The 23,551-nt window shown below is 35.1% G+C and overlaps 2 protein-coding genes across 3 annotated transcripts in view; one reads left to right on the top strand and one right to left on the bottom strand.

The window, feature by feature from the left end:
• The first annotated feature begins 77 nt into the window (after positions 1-77).
• On the top strand, positions 78-23,261 carry psen1 (presenilin 1). 2 transcript variants are annotated; one of them, XM_089004106.1, is made up of 11 exons: positions 81-240; positions 1,396-1,483; positions 3,038-3,324; positions 4,708-4,849; positions 7,630-7,697; positions 7,773-7,993; positions 8,070-8,168; positions 10,550-10,645; positions 10,705-10,881; positions 13,062-13,180; positions 13,350-15,326. In XM_089004106.1, exons 2-11 carry the CDS (start codon positions 1,448-1,450, stop codon positions 13,503-13,505), a joined length of 1,401 nt encoding a protein of 466 aa, XP_088860232.1. In that variant the 5' UTR covers positions 81-240; positions 1,396-1,447; the 3' UTR covers positions 13,506-15,326. The 2 variants fall into 2 exon arrangements, with proteins under 2 accessions (XP_088860233.1, XP_088860232.1); XM_089004107.1 differs by lacking the exons at positions 13,062-13,180; positions 13,350-15,326 and adding an exon at positions 22,516-23,261 and having other exon boundaries at positions 78-240.
• The window catches only part of LOC148893343 (T-cell receptor beta-1 chain C region), a 47,763-nt gene continuing 32,298 nt past the window's right edge, over positions 8,087-23,551 (bottom strand). Inside the window, exon 5 of the transcript XR_016115949.1 lies at positions 8,087-8,187. The gene's annotated coding sequence lies outside the window, so the exon portion shown is untranslated. The remainder of the gene's footprint in view (positions 8,188-23,551) is intronic.

Here is a 23,551-nt window from a genome sequence, read left to right as displayed (position 1 = left end):
ATATTTTAATGATATGAGAAAACCTCACGTTTAGCAATAAAATAAAAAAATGATTCCGTTTGTAGGCGGAAAGAAACCCGGAAGTCAAAAGCGAGGGAAGCAGATTTCGACAGCACATTCCGGAAGTAGGCTCGAAGAACAGGAAGAACAAAGAAGGGAAAGTACTCCGGTACACAGCCCATAATCAACACACTCGGTTTATCCACGACGCCCCGATTCTTTCTTCGCCGTTTATTGGCGGTAAGTTGGACTTATTTGAAGACTCCTCGTGGGCACTGATATTCTCTCTAAGACGTGATATGTGTAAAATGTTCGAGGGTAGTCGCTGCTTCTTCTTGTGCCGCTATGTCATTGTTGCTAACTAGCTAGCATAAGCGGCTTGACTAAATGATAGCATAACACAGCAGGTGTTTACAGACATACAAACATGTTCAATAGAGCCACACATCTAATATCCGATCGGCTTATTTTCATTAGGTTCACCCGCTGGTGCCCCGCTCCCCCCGAAGTGTTTGATAGCCAGTCGTAAGGCACACATAGATCAATCACTCGCCCTCACAAAAATCCATTGCCAATGTTTCAAATTAAATATTGATTCATACTTTTCTTCTCCTTACTCGATTTTCATTAGGCGTCGTGTTTTCATTAAAATAGCACTGTACGGTGTCAAAAATAAAATAAAGCAACTCGTGATAATTAGTGTTACAGTGAAATACAGTGGCTTACAAACTTAATTGGTTTCAGGACGGTGTGTAAAGCGAAAAGTGTGTATCCCAAAAATAATTTCCCATAGGAAACCATTAAAATGAGAATAATTTCTCCACTGTGAGACTAATAATGACAAATCCAATCCAATAATCCATTCCCAAGTCCCAATCAAACAATTTTCTACTTTCTAATTTTCTAAGCCTTAAAACTACACAAAATATACCTTATTTTATCTATAATAAATGTGCCATGGTATTACAATTAAAGAAATAAACTGTACTGTATAATAAAGTCATTTTATTGACCTTTGTGATGGTCGTTGATGGAATGCAGTGGCCTGTTTCATCAGCATTAAACACTTGATGAGGAACGTAACCTTCTTTCAGGAGGAATTTGGATATTCCTCATTGAGGAATGATCCCTTGTAGGTGCTTTCTCTGTGATAATTTTGTCTAGTTCCTCATCAATTGTGTTCTGTTTAGCCGGGTTGATAGGTTGTTTGTGGCTTTGACTGCGTTCTTCTCAAAATATCGTTATTTAGCCATCTTAACATGGCCCAAATACTTCCTCCAGTCACTTCTTCATTCTCTCCTCTATTGAATGACCGTGTTGCATGTTTAATCATCAATAAAAGTGTCGTCGCCGGTCAGTGTTGACACAATCTCGCGCCTGTTTGTCTCCCATCAGGGATTTCGCTGAATCGCCGCGCTTGTGAGTACCGGCATCAGCACGTCGCGACATGGCCAACGAGACGCAAGATGTGGAAAACAACACGGTGAGTTCCAAAACGGACGCAAAAGGATTGAGTCATAACCAACGTATGTGTCTGTGTTTGCGTGCCTTTGGAATATAAAGGCGTGGCTCTGCATGTACAGCCAAAGTCCACTTTATCACCGCAATTCTGGTAGTCGTCTTCGATATCTCATTTGTTGACATGCTCCCACGCTTGCAAACACACTCTGAACATCCACGCTCGCTTTGTGCGTTTATATATCGGTAGCGTCTAGTTTGGACACGTCTCAGTTAAACGTTTTGTCACTTGTAGCACCTCCCATCTCACCGCGGTGAACAATTTGGGTTCATGAAAGGGCAAAATTAATCAATACTAATAAATAAATAAATAAAACTTGCGGGAAAACTATTTTTATTTATTTATTTATTTATGTATTTATGTTTTTATTTAATTATGTATGTATTTATGTATGTATTTATGTATTTAAGTAAATAAATACGTTTGTTATTTATTTATTTACATTCATGAAATGGCAAAATTAACCAATACTAATAAATAAATATGTAAATAAATAAATAAATTACAAACGTATTTATTCATTTAAATAAATACATAAATAAATACACAAATAAATACACAAGTAAATACATAAAAACATAAATAATTAAATAAATAAATAAATAAAATAAATACAATTGTCCCAAAAGTTTTATTTATTTATTTATTTATTTATTTATTTATGTATTTATGTTTTTATTTAATTATGTATGTATTTATGTATTTAAATAAATAAATACGTTTGTAATTTATTTATTTATTTACATTCATGAAATGGCAAAATTAATCAATACTAATAAATAAATATGTAAATAAATAAATTACAAACGTATTTATTTATTTAAATAAATACATAAATAAATACACAAATAAATACACAAGTAAATACATAAAAACATAAATACATAAATAAATAAATACAATTTTCCCAAAAGTTTCATTTATCTATTTATTTATTTATTTATCTAGATATTCATATATTTATTTATTTAACTCATTCACTGCCGTTCACACATTTATTCGGGAATTGAAAATATGAGGTAGAGCGCCGTTCCCGAGTTTTTTTTTTTTTCATGCTTGGGTGCTGATAAAGCGCTGGCCGTGCCCTCTGGCAAGGTTTTTTTTTCCTTTTCCATAAGGGGGCAGCATTTCCCTTTTTTTTCTCCCCATGTTAGCACTTTGTTCCAGCTTCAGCTGTTGTTAAAGCGCTATATAAACCAATATGTACGCATTGCATTGTTTTTTGGACAGCCGCCCTCATTTCAAGCTCAGATAACCCCAGATCCATACAATTTAGGAATTGACACTTTTTTTTCTGATGAAAAATAGAGTGTGTACGGTTTCTAACGCTGGATCGAATATTTATGTAGTCCTAAAACTCGAGTTAGCTAGTTATATAGCAAATAGATAGCTAGCCAGGTAGCCAGCTAGGCAAATGTTGCGACAGATTAAATGATAAATATGCAAAAATTTACTGATTATACTCTGATCTTTATCATGAGCTGTCGGACGTGGATTTATGCCATCTTGTCGTTTCAGGATGCCAACGGTGACACCGAGCAGCACCAAGGAGGCGACACCGTCCGATTTCGGTCCACGGGGGCCCCAGAAGGGGGCTCCGTGACTCCGGAGCAGAACGGCCTGCCGCCGTCCGCCGGACCCCCCCGCGTGACGGAGGCCGACGAGGAAGACGATGAGGAGTTGACGCTCAAGTACGGCGCCAAACACGTCATCATGCTCTTCGTGCCCGTGACCCTGTGCATGGTGGTCGTCGTGGCGACCATCAAGTCGGTCAGCTTCTACACGCAGAACGACGGACAGAGGCTGTGAGTGGACAAAACTGAAGGTGGCCACTGGGTGGCGCCATTGCACCGTTTCGTGTTCTTTTCAGCTCTTGAACTTTTTTGTTCATGGGATTTTTTTAATAATAATCATAATAATCATCATAATAATAATAATAATACACGTAATAAATTTTATTTTAAGCTCTCGGGGAGACTTTATAGTCACAGACAAGCATAGATACACTAATAAATAAAATACAATTAGAATTACAAATAGAATACAATCAATAAAATACAATTATAAATAGAAACAAGAGAGAGCTACACAGAAAATGCAATATTAAATAAGAGTTACCATGTGTACCAGTTCATATCACAAAAATGATAAAACTGTCCATTTTCAAAAAAGAAATCAGAAATAATTGAAAAAAACCAGAAAAATTAGTGTTTTGAGTTTATTGAAAGATGATCTTTTCAAGAGCAAAATACATATTTTTCCAGAACCAAACCTGGTCATCTTATGACACTTTAATTAGTAATTTAATTTCATTATGAAGTATAAAATTCAAAATCTATATAAGGGAATAAAGTCAAATATTCATGTAATATCAAGCCCCGTTATTCTGGAAATTATTCGCCATAAAAGTGTCCTTGAATGTTTTGAAATGTGCTTATAAATCAAATGAAATAGTATTATTATTTTTATTGTTGTTATTATTATTATAAAAAAAACGTAAAATATTCATTTCGTTCTCAAATTAATGTTTTTATTTTAATGCTGCTTTAGTTCTGGAAAAAAAGTGCCTTTATTCCCCTTACAAATATGATCCAAATAAAAACTGACTTTATTCCTAAAAAAACTGATGGGCCTACAAAGAAAATTACTTATAATAATTTAATAATACAATAATAATAATACAATACATATTAATTCATACAGATAATATGAGTCTTTTATTTTCCGTGAAGAGGAGAAAAAAATGTTTTTACTCTCAAAGAAAATCTATTCATGTTCAAATACATCTATTTGTCCAAAATAAGAAATGTACTCCTGGAATACCACACCCTCAGTTCACCCAAAAATAGAACTTTATTATCCTTTTAATATTATAAAATATTATACATATTCACTTGATTTGTCACAATAGTATCAGACCTTTAAATAGGCCGTAATATCAATTAAAAAAAAAAGAGCAATAGATTCCTATGTTAGTTTTATTTTCATGGCAATGGCTGCATTTACTTTTTTTTTTTTTTTTTTTCAAGAATGATTCCCTTATTTCAGAATCAGAAATTGTTTTTATATTATATATTTGATATTATATAAAACTATTAAAAGGCTTTCTGATTCCTTTTGCACTGACGTCATCTCCCGCTATCCTCCATCTTCTGGCCGCCATGTGACCTCTCTTGTTTACCCGTCAGGATCTACACGCCGTTCCCGGAGGATACGGACACGGTGGGCCAACGGGCGTTGAACTCCATCCTCAACGCCACCATCATGATCACCGTCATCATCGTCATGACGCTGGTGCTGGTATTGCTCTACAAGTACCGCTGCTACAGGGTGCGTGAAAATTTATTTATTCACAAATTAATATATTTGTTTATTTATGTAGCTTTTTATTTGTTGATGTTTTTGTTTATTTATTGTTTGTTTATGTAGTTATTTAGTATTTATTCGTGTATGCAATTCTTTCTTGTTTATGTAGTTATTTAGTGGTTATTTTTATTTATTTATTTATTCATTCATGCATTTATTTATCCATTCATTCATTTATTTATCTATGCATTCATTTATTTATTTATCTATTTGTTTGTGTCTTTGTTTATTTAGCTCTTGTTTATGTAGTTCTTTAGTATTTATTTATTCGTGTTTTTTTTAGTGTTTGTTTATATAGTTATTTCGTGTTTATTTATTTAGTGTTTATTTATCTATATTTATTTATTAATCTATTTATTCATCTATTTGTATTTTTGTTTGTTTATTGTGTGTTTATGTAGTTATTTAGGGTTATTTATTTATTTGTGTTTTTGTTTATTTAGTGTTCATTTATGTAGTTATTTTTGTGTTTATTTATCTATATTAATTTATTAATTTATCTATTTATTTGTTTTTGTTTATTTGTTTATTTACTGTTTGTTTATTTGTGTTTTTTTGTGTATTTAGTGCTTATTTAGTGTTTGATTACCGGTATGGAGTTATTTAGTGTTTATTTATTTACTGTTTATTTATCTATATTTACTTATTTATTTTTATTATTATTTATTTATTTGTGTTTTTGTTTATTTAGTGTCCATTTAGTGTTTGTTTATGTAGTTATTTAGTATTTATTCGTGTATGCAATTCTTTCTTGTTTATGTAGTTATTTAGTGGCTATTTATTTTTATTTAATTATTTATTTATTCATTCATTCATTTATTTATTCATTCATTTATTTATTTATCTATTTGTTTGTTTATTTAGCTCTTGTTTATGTAGTTTTTTAGTGTTTATTTAGTGTTTATTTATATAGTTATTTTGTGTTTATTTATTTAGTGTTTATTTATCTATATTTATTTATTAATCTATTAATTCATCTATTTGTATTTTTGTTTGTTTATTGTGTGTTTATGTAGTTATTTAGGGTTATTTATTTATTTGTGTTTTTGTTTATTTAGTGTTCATTTAGTGTTTGTTTATGTAGTTATTTTTGTGTTTATTTATCTATATTAATTAATTTATTTATCTATTTATTTGTTTTTGTTTATTTGTTGTTTTTGTGTATTTAGTGCTTATTTAGTGTTTGATTACCGGTATGGAGTTATTTAGTGTTTATTTATTTACAGTTTATTTATCTATATTTACTTATTTATTTTTATTATTATTTATTTATTTGTTTTTGTTTATTTAGTGTTCATTTAGTGTTTGTTTATGTAGTTATTTTTGTGTTTATTTATCTATATTAATTTATTTATTTGTTTTTGTTTATTTGTTTATTTACTGTTTGTTTATTTGTTGTTTTTGTGCATTTAGTGCTTATTTAGTGTTTGATTACCGGTATGGAGTTATTTAGTGTTTATTTATTTACTGTTTATCTATATTTACTTATTTATTTTTATTATTTATTTATTTGTGTTTTTGTTTTAGTGTTCATTTAGTGTTTGTTTATGTAGTTATTTTTGTGTTTATTTATCTATATTAATTTATCTATTTATTTGTTTTTGTTTATTTGTTGTTTTTGTGTATTTAGTGCTTATTTAGTGTTTGATTACCGGTATGGAGTTATTTAGTGTTTATTTATTTACTGTTTATTTATCTATATTTACTTATTTATTTTTATTATTTATTTATTTGTATTTTTGTTTATTTAGTGTTCATTTAGTGTTTGTTTATGTAGTTATTTTTTGTGTTTATTTATCTATATTAATTAATTTATTTATCTATTTATTTGTCTTTGTTTATTTGTTGTTTTTGTGTATTTAGTGCTTATTTAGTGTTTGATTACCGGTATGGAGTTATTTAGTGTTTATTTATTTACTGTTTATTTATCTATATTTACTTATTTATTTTTATTATTTATTTATTTATTTGTGTTTTTGGTCATTTAGTGTTCATTTAGTGTTTGTTTATGTAGTTATTTTTGTGTTTATTTATCTATATTAATTAATTTATTTATCTATTTATTTGTCTTTGTTTATTTGTTTATTTACTGTTTGTTTATTTGTTGTTTTTGTGTATTTAGTGCTTATTTAGTGTTTGATTACCGGTATGGAGTTATTTAGTGTTTATTTATTTACTGTTTATTTATCTATATTTACTTATTTATTTTTATTATTTATTTATTTGTGTTTTTGTTCATTTAGTGTTTATGTAGTTATTTTGTGTTATTTTATTATTAGTTATTTATTTATCTATTTTTTTGTTTATTTACTGTTTGTGTATGTAGCTATTTAGGATTTATTTGTGTTTTTGTGTATTTAGTTATTCTTTATTTAGTGTTTGTTTACTGGTATGTAGTTATTTAGTGTTTATTTATTTACTGTTTATCTATATTTATGTATTTATCTATTTGTTTGTATTTTTGTTTATTTCGTGTTTATGTAGTTATTTAGGGTTTATATATTCGTGTTTTTGTTCATTTAGTGTTTTTTTTAATGTATTTATTTAGTGTTTATGTATTTATTTCTTTGTTTGTTTATTTGTGTGGAAGTTCAAATAGGCCTTTTTTCTTCAAAAAGTTGACTTTCCTCACAAAAAAAAAAAAAGATTGTAACTTGTGACTTTTTCCCGCCGCCCAAACGTGCAACTTTTCTATTTTAATCATTTTTTTTTCTTGTAATGTTTTTGTATTTATTTACTTTAAGGTGATCCAAGGCTGGCTCTTTATCTCCTCCTTGCTACTCCTCTTCTTCTTCTCCTTCATCTACCTCAAGTAAGCTCCCGTTGTCCCCCGTATCTCAACCCCAACTCCCCCATTTTATCTCCCATCTTTCCCTCCCTCCGCCAGGGAGGTGTTCAAAACCTACAACGTGGCCATGGACTACATGACGCTGGCGATCATCGTGTGGAATTTTGGCGTGGTGGGCATGATGTGCATCCACTGGAAGGGGCCGCTGCGCCTTCAGCAGGCCTACCTCATCATGATCAGTGCTCTCATGGCGCTGGTTTTCATCAAGTACCTGCCCGAATGGACCGCCTGGCTCATACTCGCCGTCATATCCGTCTACGGTGAGATTGAGCCGCCTCAGGGGTCGACCCCCCACCTGTCATCCCCTCCTCATCTCATGTTGGTATCCGTCTTCAGATCTATTGGCAGTCCTGTGTCCAAAAGGCCCTCTGAGGATCTTGGTGGAGACGGCTCAGGAGAGGAACGAGCCCATTTTTCCTGCCCTCATCTATTCATGTATGGCCATTTTTGACATCTGCACGACATGACACTAGAGCTGTAAAAAATAGTAATCTAAAAAAAAATAGTCTATTTTTATTAACTCATTCACTGCCAGACGATGTGCAAAAATGTGTCCACTGCAGTGCCAGGGTTTTTGTCATGTTCACTCAAATTGCAGGACCCACAGAATGTTGAATTTTAGGACTACATAAACATTGAATTCAGCGTAAGAAGCCTTAGATGTCAGAGAAAGAGTTAATTCCTAACTTATATGGGTCTGGAGTTATATGAGCTTGAAATGGGGGCAGGTGTATTTTGTACAAAAAGAGTTAATTCCTAAATTATATGGGTCTGGAGTTATATGAGCTTGAAATGGGGGCAGGTGTATTTTGTACCAAAAGAGTTAAATCCAAGGTTATATGGGTCTGGAGTTATATGAGCTTGAAATGGGGGCAGGTGTATTTTGTACCAAAAGAGTTAAATCCAAGGTTATATGGGTCTGGAGTTATATGAGCTTGAAATGGAGGCAGGTGTATTTTATGCCAAAAGTGTTAATTACTAAGTTATATGGGTATGGAGTTATATGAGCTTGAAATGGAGGCAGGTGTATTTTATGCCAAAAGTGTTAATTACTAAGTTATATGGGTATGGAGTTATATGAGCTTGAAATGGGGGCAGGTGTATTTTGTACCAAAAGAGTTAATTCAAAGTTATATGAGTCTGGAGTTATATGAGCTTGAAATGGGGGCAGGTGTATTTTATGCCAAAAGTGTTAATTACTAAGTTATATGGGTATGGAGTTATATGAGCTTGAAATGGGGGCAGGTGTATTTTGTACCAAAAGAGTTAATCCCTAAATTATATGGGCCTGGAGTTTTATGAGCTTGAAATGGAGGCAGGTGTATTTTATGCCAAAAGTGTTCATTACTAAGTTATATGGGTATGGAGTTATATGAGCTTGAAATGGAGGCAGGTGTATTTTATGCCAAAAGTGTTAATTACTAAGTTATATGGGTATGGAGTTATATGAGCTTGAAATGGGGGCAGGTGTATTTTGTACCAAAAGAGTTAATTCAAAGTTATATGAGTCTGGAGTTATATGAGCTTGAAATGGGGGCAGGTGTATTTTATGCCAAAAGTGTTAATTACTAAGTTATATGGGTATGGAGTTATATGAGCTTGAAATGGGGGCAGGTGTATTTTGTACCAAAAGAGTTAATTCAAAGTTATATGAGTCTGGAGTTATATGAGCTTGAAATGGGGGCAGGTGTATTTTATGCCAAAAGTGTTAATTACTAAGTTATATGGGTATGGAGTTATATGAGCTTGAAATGGGGGCAGGTGTATTTTGTACCAAAAGAGTTAATCCCTAAATTATATGGGCCTGGAGTTTTATGAGCTTGAAATGGAGGCAGGTGTATTTTATGCCAAAAGTGTTCATTACTAAGTTATATGGGTATGGAGTTATATGATCTTGAAATGGAGGCAGGTGTATTTTATGCCAAAAGTGTTAATTACTAAGTTATATGGGTATGGAGTTATATGAGCTTGAAATGGGGGCAGGTGTATTTTGTACCAAAAGAGTTAATTCAAAGTTATATGAGTCTGGAGTTATATGAGCTTGAAATGGGGGCAGGTGTATTTTATGCCAAAAGTGTTAATTACTAAGTTATATGGGTATGGAGTTATATGAGCTTGAAATGGGGGCAGGTGTATTTTGTACCAAAAGAGTTAATCCCTAAATTATATGGGCCTGGAGTTTTATGAGCTTGAAATGGAGGCAGGTGTATTTTATGCCAAAAGTGTTCATTACTAAGTTATATGGGTATGGAGTTATATGAGCTTGAAATGGGGGCAGGTGTATTTTGTACCAAATGAGTTAATCCCTAAATTATATGGGTCTGGAGTTTTATGAGCTTGAAATGGGGGCAGGTGTATTTACGGTCACAGGATTTTTTTATTTTTTTTTTTTTGTGCGGGTGAGCAGCGTCAGCCAGTCGCGCCAGCGTTCACTACGCGGAAGTAACACAGCAGCAAAGTTATGAATGGAAAAGGAAAGAAAGAAGTAGAAAAACAAAATACAAGAGCTGCTGGAAAGGAAACCACTCCCTCCCGGAGAAAATTGAAGACTTCTTCTGGTGTATCTTATTATGAAAATACGGTAGAGGTCCTTTTGGATATGTGGGTTTGTTTTTAGAACATTTCGGGAATCTTGATAACACGCATGCGGCCGTGGCTTGGGTGGGGGAGGGTGCATATTTTGCATGTATTTGGCATGTCAACCTAGATTACAAGCGTGGCTACATTCTTTCCCGTAGCCACCGTGGCTAACCACGTTGGCGCCTTTATAGAAATAACGCAAGAAGCCTGTGAACTTTTTTTTCCTCCTCTCGCAGCGACCATGGTGTGGCTCGTCAACATGGCCGACGCCGACTCGACGTTTAAAAGGAGCTCGAACGATGCCACGTCGCCTCCGCCCGAGCGTCAACAAGGTGAGCATTCATTAGCATGTGTGATTTAAAGCAACATGCTAATGGCTCGCCGTGTCCAGCGATGGCGTCCTCGGCGTCGCCGTCCAGTCCGTCGGGGGACAACGGGGGTTTCACGCCGTCCTGGGTGAGCCACCAGGAACACCAACTGGGTCACATTCAGTCCACCGAGGACTCTCGGCGGGAGATCCAGCAGATGCCTTCGGACAGGCCGCCTGTTGACGATGACGACGAGGAGCGTGAGTCCTAAATTTTTTTGGGGGGGCCTTTTAGAACATCGTCATGTGACGAGAACCTCCTTCGCGTATCTTCTTTTCAAGTGAAACGCTAAAGTCATGTCGAAAGTTTCCGATTTGAGCTCTAAATTCGTGTGTGGCTACTTTGTGATCGCCGATGAATGTTGGGAATATTTATATTTTATTATATTTATTTAACTTTATTTAAATTTTTACATTTAAAAAAAAAAAATAAAAAAAAAAATTACATTTATTTAAATTTAATTAATTTATTTATTATATTTATTTATTTATTATATTTATCTATTTAATTATATTTATTATATTTTATAATATTTATATAACACATGCCATAACATTCTGGAGAATATGACTATGTATTTTCTGGGCTACAAGCCGCTTCGGAGTACAGACGCTGCCCTACTTACGAACATTTGAGTTACGAACAACAGTAGTTACCAACATTTTTGTAGTATTCTCTCCAGTTCTACATGTACGTGTCTTTAGAGAGAGTATATTTTATTGAACGTTCCAGTACGAACCAATCCAGGTAACTTATACAGGCCTTAAACTTACTTGTATAAATAAACATTTGTAAAGTGAGGAGGGTTTGTACAGGTTACTTCTACAAGCCTTAAACATACTTATATAAACATTAAACATACTTAACGCGCTTAAAATGTAATGTATTATTATTATTATTGTGATTATTATTAGTATGATGATTATTATTATGATTATTATTATTATTATTATTATTATTATTAGTATTAGTATTAGTAGTATTATTAGTATTGGTATTATTAGTATTATTAGTAGTATTAGTATTGGTAGTATTGGTATTAGTATTATTAGTATTAGCATTATTAATATTATTAGTATTAGTATTATTATTGTTGTTGTTATTATTATTGTTGTTGTTATTGTTATTATTATTATTATTATTATTATTATTATTATTATTATTATTATTATTATTATTATTGTGATTATTATTAGTATGATTATTATTAGGATTATTATTATGATTATTATTAGTAGTAGTATTTGTATTAGTATTTGTATTAGTATTAGTAGTATTATTAGTATTGGTATTATTAGTATTAGTATTGGTAGCATTGGTATTAGTATTATTAGTATTTGCATTATTAGTATTAGTATTATTAGTATTAGTATTATTATTGTTGTTGTTATTATTATTGTTGTTGTTATTGTTATTATTATTATTATTATTATTGTGATTATTATTAGTATGATTATTATTAGGATTATTATTATTATGATTATTATTAGTAGTAGTATTTGTATTAGTATTTGTATTAGTATTAGTAGTAATATTAGTATTGGTATTATTGGTATTATTAGTATTATTAGTATTAGTATTGGTATTAGTATTATTAGTATTTGCATTATTAGTATTAGCATTATTAGTATTATTAGTATTAGTATTATTATTGTTGTTGTTATTATTATTGTTGTTGTTATTGTTGTTATTGTTATTATTATTATTATTATCATTATTATTGTGATTATTATTAGTATGATTATTAGGATTATTATTATTATGATTATTATTAGTAGTATTTGTATTAGTATTAGTAGTATTAGTAGTATTGGTATTATTGGTATTATTAGTATTAGTATTGGTAGTAGTATTATTAGTATTAGCATTATTAGTATTATTATTGTTGTTATTATTGTTGTTGTTATTGTTATTATTATTGTTGTTATTATTATTATTATTATTATTATTATTATTATTATTATTATTATTATTATTATCATTATTATAAGCCTTAAACAGACATTCCATTCAAAATATAGCACTGAAACAGTAGTTTTAAGGCTTAGAAAATTAGAAAGTAGAAAATTATGTTTTATGGGGACCTGGGAACGGATTATTCTCATTTTAATGGTTTCCTATGGGAAATGAATTTTTGGGATACACACTTTTCGCCTTACACACTCTGTCTGGGAGCAAATTAAGTTCGTAAACCAAGGTATGACTGTAATTCCCAAGTTATGTGGATCTGGAGTTATATGAGCTTGAAATGGGGGCGGATGTCCAAAATACGATACGAAACATTGATTTATGTAGCGAGGAGCTTGTTGGCTAGCGTAGCACGCAGGAAGCGGCACGCCGTGGTCACATTGCGCTCCCCCACCACCGTTGTATCCCTCAGGGGGTGTCAAGCTGGGCCTGGGAGACTTCATTTTCTACAGCATGCTAGTGGGAAAAGCCTCGGCCGCCGCTAGCGGCGACTGGAACACCACGTTGGCCTGCTTTGTCGCCATCCTCATCGTGAGTCGCCGCAAAAGCCGCGCTCCACCCCCGGCGGCGCCGTCGTAAATTAGCCGCCTCGCTCGCCCTGTCGGATTGACGTAACATCCCCCCCCCCCCTCGTCCTTTCTCCCTCTCCCACACACACGTTTCTCCTTTTGGTGTGGCTTGTGGCTTTATCCACTCGCAGGGTTTGTGTCTGACGTTGCTGCTGCTGGCCATCTTCAAAAAGGCGCTGCCGGCGTTGCCCATCTCCATTTTCTTCGGATTGGTTTTCTACTTTGCCACCGACAACCTGGTGCGCCCTTTCATGGACGAGCTAGCGCTTCACCAGTTCTATATTTAGCAGGAACTTTGTTTTTTTTTCCTCCCTGAGATCAAACTCCCCTGTGACAGGATGAGATCACCCCTTTTGTTTCCACCTCAGAGGATGAGTTCCTTTCTCTCTCTTTTTTTTTTATTTTTATTTTTAATTCCAACTCCTGTCTCAGGCTCAGCATCGCAAAACTGTGAATTCCCAGTATTTCCTTTTTTTTTTTTTTTTTTTTTTTTAAAGTTATGTCAAGACAGGGGCAGGACAGGTGCCTTGCTCAGGGACACCGATAGGGAAGGCATTTTTTTGACGCCATATCTGCCAAGATGGCCGCCTTTGCTCCCGCCTAACAACACCAGGATGTTCGAAAGACGAACCCTATGATCCCCTTTTTGTCACCCCACTTCTTATGAAAGGCTGGAAGAAAAAAAAATGGTCGCTTTCTAGTATCGGATGTCATCCAATGCTAGCAAAAGGGAGGACAATTTCACTTTCTGATAAAAGCTGACATTTTGGCCATTTTTTTTTTTATACCTTCACCCATTTCGCTAGCTAAATAGATTAAAGGACAACTGATAAGTTGCATCCATAATTTGTAAAATCACTTCAAATCACTTCTACTGAGCGCATTTGACAAAGATTCCACAGCATATAGCTATATTTTACCTTTTAAGACTCGTGCTGAATATTCAGGAAGTCTTGTTTTTTGAGTTGGTGACGAGTCCGTACGTGACGTCACTAAAGGAACGCCACTGACCGAGAAAGCGACACACAATGCATTTTGGGTATTTTTTTTTTTTTGTCCGTAAACACAGTGTTGATCACGAAATTAGAAAGAAAACTACATCAATAAAGCGATGGTGAATCGTTATGTGTCGCAGCCAATTGCGGTAACACGCATAAAGAAGGTGTAAGTTGACACAAATTCCCAGCGGACAAATCAGCCCATTTTCAACGGAGCTTGTGCGCCATCTTGTGCATTTTCTGGGCGCTACATTGGAATCCAGATGGCTCGAATAGATACGGAAGGACTTCTTTTATCGATTACAAACATTTATGCTTTCCTCTTCGGAACTATTTGAATCATATTCACAACTGGATGAGTAACAAGCAAGCATCTTCTCTGAATCTGAACCCTCTGAAGCCATTGTTTTGATTCTGGAGCAAGGCAGATTGTGAAGGCGTATCCTGGGGTGACATCACCAACAAGGGGGCGGGACTTTCTGAATCTGCCCAGTTCCGGGCTCATTTTGTGGCAGTTTTGGGACACTTTAAGTCATTTTTAATTGGTGTTTTGCATTCTACTAAAAATATCAGCCTGCGTGTTTTGGGTATTTTAGATGCTATAAAACGTTTTTCTGATGTCAATTAAGAAACAAAAAAAAATGGTGTTGGTTGTCCTTTAAGAGGAACAAAATCAACCCTGAACTGCCATTGTACAGTTTGTCGCTGTCCCACACACACACACACACACACGTGTTTCACGTCCGTTCCTCCCCAAAGCCAAAAACACTGTAGAACGGGTGTACCGCAAAGTCGGGGGCATGTTAAAAGTCCCCCCCACCCCCACATCCTGTGGAAGCCATTGCTTCATCCGCTTATGTCGCCGCTTAGTTGGGCGCAAAAAAGAAAACAGCGTCGAGGTCCCAGCAGCGGGTGTAGATGGCGAGGGAATTTCTGCGTCAAAGGGGAATAGTCATGTCAAATTTGATTGGTTGAATTTTCCGCAGCTTTTCTGTGTTTGTTTAAAGGACAACCGACACCATTTTTTTTTGTTTCCTAACTAAATATCAGGAAAACGTTTTATATCATCTAAAATACCCAAAACACGCAGTCTGATATTTTTAGTCAAATGCAAAACACCAAGAAAAATGACTTAAAGTGTCCCAAAACTGCCACAAAATGAGCTCGGAACTGGGCAGATTCAGAAAGTCCCGCCCCCTTGTTGGTGATGTCACCCCAGGATGCGCCTTCACAAACTGCCTTGCTCCAGAATCAAAACAATGGCTTCAGAGAGTTCAGATTCGGAGAAGATGCTTTCTTGTTACTCATACAGTTATGAATATGATTCAAATAGTTCTGAAGAGGAAAGCATACACGTTTGCAATCGATTAAAGAAGTCCTTCCGTATCAATTCGAGCTGTCTGGACTCCAATGTAGCGTCCTGGAAAATGCACAAGATGGCGCCCAAGCTCCGTTGGAAATGGGCTGATTTGTCTGCTGGGAATTTGTATCAACTAGTATCAAATAGTAAGTAGTCTTGGTGCAACACACGAGTCACCATCGCGTTATTTATGTCGTTTTCCTTCTAATTTCGCCATTAACACGGATCAACACAAAGTTTTCAGACTAAATAAAGTACCCAAAATGCATTGTGTGACGCTTTCTCGGTCAGGGGTGTTCCTTCCGTGACGTCAGGAATCATCACCAACTCAAAAACAAGACTTTCTGAATATTCAGCGTGAGTCTTAAAACGTCAAATGTAGCTATATGCCGTGGAATCTTTGTAAAATACGCTCAGTAGAAGTCATTTTACAAATTATGGACGCAACTTGTCCGGAGGCGTCGGTTGTCCTTTAAATGAAAATGGAACCGAGTTTGGGAGGGTAAAAATATGTTCTATAAAAAAATAATACAGGAAGATGCGTAGCCATGAAAATTGCAATTGTGGCTTTGATATGATTAAAAAGCTATTTATTTCAAATTACAACCACACATGATTCAGTTTCTGGAAGACCATTCACCAGAGTTTCAGCTCTTTCTGTCAATTTTTAGTCCATTTATGACTTTCCCAAAATATGTTCCAAATGTCCACCATTTTGTTACAAGCAAACCTGTACTCACTCGTCTGACAAAGTTGTCAATCACTTTTAAACACTCCTCTTTCTGGAGGGTGACCCCAAAATGACGCGTCCTACTGATTTCCCTCACTGCAGCAATGTTTTCTCCGGAAATGGTGGACATTTGGAACACATCTTGGGAAAGCCATAAATTGAGTAAACATTGACAGAAATAGCTGAAACTCTGGTGAATGGTCTTCCATAAAACGAATAATGCGTGTTTATAATTTGAAATAAATAGCTTTTTAATCTAAGCCACAATTGCAATTTTCATGGGTATGCATCTTTTTGGGTCACTCTGTAAAATCAATGTGCGGCAAATTGAAGAGGATTTTGAAGTAAAAAGCCTGACGGCTGGCTGAGAAAATGCATTTTTATTTAAAATTCATATTTTTTTTTTGTTTGTGTCAGTCAGTCAATCAAAATCATTGTGTGGAAGCATCTCACAGTCACTATTTGCGTTGGCATGGACAGGTTGCCCTTACGCACTACATCACACACTCAGACCAAGTGAGCTGAAAGATTTGAACAGAGTGAATATGAATCATAATAATAACCAGCGATGATGAGTACGACATCCAAGTCCTCTTTCTTTTTCCTCAAACGCATTATTATTATTTTTGGGACAGACATTTTGGGTTGAAATTGCTTTCGTTTATGTTCTTTAACATCTTTTTGCAAGTTTTTTTTTAATAAACACACAAAAGAAATGGATGTGGGTCTTTGTTTTCCCCTTCCATCCATTATAATACTTAGAATACATTTCACAGCAGCAACAACAAAATACAGGAGCTGCTGTAAAGGCAGCCATTCTCGCTGCGCCATCTTGAAGTCAAAACAACAACAACAAAAAACAAAATAGCAAATAATGTGACAACACAAAGACATTCAATCTTAAGCACTTTCTGCACCGTCTTTGCTGCATGAAGCACTTCTAGATGAAAGAATAGAGGATAAAAGCCTCATTTTCACCAGTGGATCAGGGACGTCATGGTGAAATGTGCACGTCTGCTACAAGCTAAGTTTTGAAAGTCAAACACGAAGCTGTAGCATCCATTGACGAAAAGAGAATGTCTCACACCTCCTGTCCCACGTCAATCCGCTTCAATTCCAAGCTGCGACAGTTTTATTTCGCGATTTGTGAAATATTTTCATGGAGGACTTTTGTAATGCAACCTATCAAGTTTTGTACAAATCTCAATTAACAGTATTTTTCAAATGCTTTAAAATGGTTAATTTTCAGACATTTATGACGATGTTTTTGAAGCATCAATTTTCATGACTTTTTAAAAACCACTTAAAGCTCTAAGCGTTTTCAAACCCTTTTTTGAAGCCATTTTGCATCTTTTATGTCCATTTATGTTAAATCCCAATTTTACAAGTTATCTTTGTCCATTTTGGGGGACTTTTAACGGCATTTTACGTGAAATATGTTCCATTGCTATCTATTACCTATCTGGCTGGGTAGCTAGCTATCTCACTGGCTATCTATTTGCTGTCTATCAGCTATCTGGCTGGCTAGGTAGCTCTCTAGCTGGCTATCTATTAGTTATATGGCTAGCTAGCTGTCGAGCTGGCTCTCTATTAGCTAGCTTGCTTTCTATCTATTTGAGTGACTTCCAGGTTGAGTGAACGTTAACGCGTGTGGCTGCCGCTGCTCACCCAAAGAAAAACTTATCCTGTGACTGTAAAGTGACCTTGAGAGTTTTGAAACGCGCTTAGGAATTAAATTTATTATTATTATTATTAGTAGTAGTAGTAGTAGTAGTATTCTTAGTATTATTAGTATTATTAGAGCGAGTTTCTTGTTCTGTAGCCACAAAGGGACACAAGTCTTCTTGTGCCGGTCCCAAGCCCGGATAAATACAGAGGGTTGTGTCATCCGACGCAAAAGCTTGGCCAAAACAAACATGCGGATCAAACCTCTAAAGATGGAGGACACAGATTTACTGTGGCAACAACCCCTTGAAAGGAAAACAAGAAGTATTATTAGCATTATTAGCATTATTTCATGAGCCTTGGCGTCAAGGGGATAACTCCCAAGCGCCATCTCCAGACTTCGCCGTTCCCCAGGATAGATCCACTAATGAGATTAGCGTGTTGGAAAGCACGAAGGAGGATATTAGGTGAGAATAATCACCTGCACGGGGGGAGGAATCTCACAAACGCAAGACTGAAAAACCAAACGGACGACGACAAAGATGTCCCAGGACAAACTGGAGAGCCTGGTGCGGCGCATGGAAGAAACTTTGTCCGAAATGGAGCAACTGAAGGTGCACTGCGGTCGCCAGAATGACGAGCTGAGTCAATTGGTGGTGGAACTCAGGAGGGAGAACCAAGAGCTGGTGGAAAAATACGGCCAGCTGGCCGCTGACATGCGCGAGGCCCGTGAGCTCATCGAACAGCTCCAGGAAACCAAGTACGCATTTAATGCCAAAGAGCGCCAGGCACAGAAGCTCAGCCGACAGCTCTGAACTCCCCACTCAGAGTATTTACGGATAGAATGAGAAGTTGCGGAAAACTCAAGATGACTCTCTCAGAACAAGCCATTTTTTTGGGTGAGGAAAATCGTCCGTTTTGGGGAACCGAAATAAAAAAACACGGTGTAATCTCGCTTGGCCGTTGCAACCAACACAAGACGAGCGGATTGAAAGGAAGGAAAATGTGTACATTTGAATCCAAAACACAATAAACTTGTTTTATTCCGTATTTGTTCTTGACGTTTGATGCGGGGCACAATTACTGACACACTTAAAAGAAAGATGGACAAAAAATAGGTGACGAATTTCATGGTTTGACGTTAATTTCCACGTTTTAACGTGAATTTGACATCGTGATAAATTCAACGTAACAGGAACAGTTTCACCCTTCAAAATAATGTTAACTGTTATAATATGGGGTAAACATGTTTTAATGTGGAAATTCTCGTTCTCATCCGGTAAACTTAACTTTCTAACGTGTTCAGGACCACATTTTAACGTAACGTGACAAATGTCATGTGAAAACGTGAAAATCTTTACATTGTGTGAAATTTCACGTTTTCATGTGACATTTTGACACTATAAAGTAATACATTCTGGGTTTTCATTACCACTTTACGTTTTAACGTAATAAATCACATCCTATGATTTGAATAAATTGTAATGTGAACGTATACCACACTTTCGTCAAAAACGAAAGTACGGGTCACTGGCAGAGCCGAAGTTTTCTCTTATTTATTTATGTATTTTAATATAAACCTGTATAAAAAGGAGACATTTTTTTCTCTTTTGTCACGGAGAACGACTAACTCTTGATTTACAAGACACCAAAAAGCATCTGAGCCGTAAGCAATCGAATCTTCTTTCTGTTTTAACAAATGCGGAAGTCACGATTAGCCGGTTGTAATGTGGTGACGTCACAGTTTAACGGGGGAACTAACGACGATCGAAGGTGAAACTTATTACGTTAAGATGTGAAATTCAACCTGTTTTAACACGATAACGTTTTTATTGGATCGTTTAGCATGTTATAAGGTCAAACTAATCACGTTAAAACGGGGCATTGAATCGCTATTTTTATGTATTTTTTTACTCGTATTTCGGCCTTCTAGTTTATACTTACACTTTCTGAATATACACTAAAATATTGCAGTGTTGTGATATACGTATTGATATTTCGGTCTGAAATATCTTGAAAACAAAATATGGCTGTTAGATTTGCCACAAAAAGTATCATAGTCAAGCTATAGTTTGCACTAAAATATCAATTTATCGTCAGACAAATTGTGGTAATATAGTGATACGTAACTGCGAAACATGGACCAAAATATTACTCTATGATGATTTATCACACCAAAATATCACTGCTGGGTAAAACTTCAATCAAAAAAAATGTTGTTATAGCCCAACTAGCACTATATTGTGATATTTTATACCCAAATATCACGAGCTAGTGATTTTTTACATTAAAATGTCACTGAATTCCGATACCTGCCATTAAAATAGCAACATTTGATCGTAATGTGCATCCAAATAGCTCTCAATGATGATACATAACCCAAAACTATTACTGCAAAATGTTTATGTATTGCTCTACATTTGGTCAAAATATCACTGTCTTATCATACATACAACCGAAATGTGGCAGTATCGTGATACTTTATAGCCAAATATCATGGCGCGTCTGTATCGTATGTATATTTTTAAAAATCTTGTCATACGTACAACCGAAATGGTACTGTATCGTGATACCTTATAGCCAAATATCATGGCATGCATGTATTATATATATATATATATATATATATATATATATATATATATATATATATATATATATATATATATATATATATATATATATATATATATATATATATATATATTATTTTTTTAATCTTGTCATACGTACAACCGAAATCTGGCAGTATCATGATACTTTACAGCCAAATAGCATGGCATGTCTGTATCATATGTATAATTTGAAAATCTTGTCATACGTACAACCGAAATGTGGCAGTATCATGATACTTTATGGCCAAATATCATGGCGTGCATGTATCGGATATGGTTTTTTTTTTAAATCTTGTCATACATGCAACCGAAATGTGGCTATATCATGATACTTTATAGCCTAATATGCCGTGTCTGTATCGTATGTATATATTTTTTTATCTTGTCATACGTACAACCGAAATGTTACTGTATCGTCATACTGTAAAGCCAAATATCATGGTGTGCCTGTATCGTATTATTTGTTAAAATCTTGACGATGAATGCATGGAATGTAATGTTTAAAATATTTTTGTTGTTGAAAAAGAGCCAACATCAACTCTTTCAAGTCATTTCCACTCAAATGCAATGCAACCAAATTCGCTGAGGGTCGATTATTGCGCTATACAATCAGCGGGGGTATAAAAAGCCTGTTTGAAATTGTGCGCTATAATCTGGGTGCTGCGTGGGAGGATTAAAACTCACAAATTTGGCCTCATGTCACCCCCGCAAAAAAAAAAAAATGTTTAGGGGGGGGGGATGTGGTTTTTTAAGCATTTTGCATCGTGTAAAATGCACAAACGTACGTGGTTTGGGCCGCTCACACTGGTAATATTCCTGTCAAGGGACGTCTCATTGAAAAGCATCCATGATAAAATGTAACAATTATACTTTACACCCAATGCTTATTTCTACGCAACAGCAGATTGCGTCTCTCTTTCTGTGGGTTTTTCTCTTAAGGAGTAAAAGTCATCATTTCCTCTGAAAAAAAATCCCAAATAATCCTTTTTAGCTGTTATTTTTATCCACACTAGGGTCAAAGTAGACCGTGAAATTTCCCGATGCGCCATTCCCGTGATTTCTACGTCAAACTGTTAATTAAAGGCCCGGTTTAAGGTTAAATGTTGCTTAATCGTGACTCTAAAACCAAATTGTCACTTTGGGAAGTCTATGAAAAAACACCAACATGCCCGTAAAAACGACATTCCAAGCTTTCATCAAGACACGCAACGCACTATACAGTGATACCTTGGCTTACGAACTTAATTGGTTCACGGACAGTGTGTGTAAGGCGAAAAGTGTGTATTCCAAAAAATAATTTTCTATAGGAAACAATTAAAATGAGAATAATCCGTTCCCAGGTCCCCATAAAACATAATTTTCAACTTTCTAATTTTCAAAGGCTTAAAACTACACAAAATATACCTTATTTTATGTATAATAAATGTGCTATGGTAATATAATGAAAGAAATAAACTGTACAGTATAATAAAGTCGTTTTATTTAGCTTTGTGATGGTCGTTGATGGCTTGATGGAGTGGAGTGGCCGGTTTCATCAGCATTAAACACTTGATGAAGAACGTAACCTAATTCCTTCACCATCTTGAGGAATGATCCCTTATAGGTGCTTTCTCTGCGATAATTTTACCTTGTTCCTCATCAATTGTGTTCTGTTTAGCTGGGTTGATAGCTTTTTACATCAAGTGTACAGATGGCTTGTGCGGGTTATTTGTGGAGCCTGATTGATGGGATATTTTAACCTTGCAGTCTACACTCTGCCTTTGAACTATCAAAGTTCAAACGAGTCAACATTTCACTGTTTTCTATCAATTTTCTCACTCTCTCTCTGTCGTCTGCCTGTCTCTTTAATGTTTAAACCACCTCCCCACCCCACTGCTGCGTTCTTGACCAATCACGTGGCTTTAACCGACGACTGGGGGCGGGGAATAGAGGACCAAAACAAGCCGGCTGCCATTTTCTTGTCAGGAGAACGGACTCGTTCGCGAACGACACATCACTCATTGTGGCAGCTCTGTGTGTATCCCGAAAAATAGTTTGTATGCCAAGGTAAAATCTTCATAAATTTAATGTTCGGAAACCGAAAAGTTCGTAAGCCAAGGGGTTCATAAACCGAGGTATCACTGTACTTCGTTGTTACAAATCGGGACATGAGAAAATTCTTCCGTTTCAGCGATTCAGAAATCAACAACTAGAATTCATCCACAATAACAACAAAAAAAAAATGTAAAAAAATATTGATTTTCATGAAACTATATCCTATAAAAAAATGATGCCTTTATATATAAAATGAGGCTTTTGGTCAACTCGTAATCAAATGACAACGTGGGCGTGAATAAATGATAGCAGTACTTGTAAATGATGGTGTGCTCATCATTTTGGTGCGGTCATCGTTTTTGTGGTATTGGCGTGACACCCTGCTATTACGTCTTTGCCATAATAAGCGCCCAAAAACAGTAGTTGCAAGTAACTAAGTAAAAATACTTAACTCAACATTATTCTTGACTTCAGATTTGAAAACTAGTTATTCAATAATTTGTTTTGCGTTTGATTTCTGCATTTGATTTCTAAGCGCCTTTCAAAACTCTCAAGGTCACTTTACAGTCACAGGATCAGTTTTTCTGCGGGTGAGCAGCGGCAGCCACACGCGACAGTGTTCACTCACCCGGAAGTAACTCAAAAAGATAGAAAGCTAGCTAGCTTGCTAGTAGAATGCTAAATAGCTAATATGTTTCCTGACTCAATTAGCTAGCTAGCTAGCTAGCCAGCAATATAGACAATAGATAGCCAACTAGTTAGCTAATGGCTTCCCCAAATTTATAACGGCTCTCGAGATGAAAAACCATAACTACAATGTGTCCCGCGGCGAAAAATGACTTTGACGCCCCTGCCTTAGATTCTCTTCTTTCATAATAAAAAAAAGTTAATTCCTTAGTTTTATGGGTCTGGAGTTATCTGGGCTTGAAAT

The sequence above is a fragment of the Hippocampus bargibanti genome, linkage group LG09, assembly GCF_051943395.1.
Source record: "Hippocampus bargibanti isolate YZ-2025 linkage group LG09, ASM5194339v1, whole genome shotgun sequence".
Taxonomy (NCBI): Eukaryota; Metazoa; Chordata; class Actinopteri; order Syngnathiformes; family Syngnathidae; genus Hippocampus; species Hippocampus bargibanti.
This window is presented reverse-complemented; position numbering and strand designations above follow the sequence as displayed.

Bases quoted from the DNA above. Each gene is read 5' to 3' on its own strand.
- psen1 (XM_089004106.1), top strand. From the start codon at position 1,448: ATGGCCAACGAGACGCAAGATGTGGAAAACAACACG. The intron at 4,850-7,629 runs GTGCGTGAAAAT...ATTTACTTTAAG, and splicing joins ACAAGTACCGCTGCTACAGG to GTGATCCAAGGCTGGCTCTT. The intron at 8,169-10,549 runs GTATGGCCATTT...CTCCTCTCGCAG, and splicing joins TCCTGCCCTCATCTATTCAT to CGACCATGGTGTGGCTCGTC.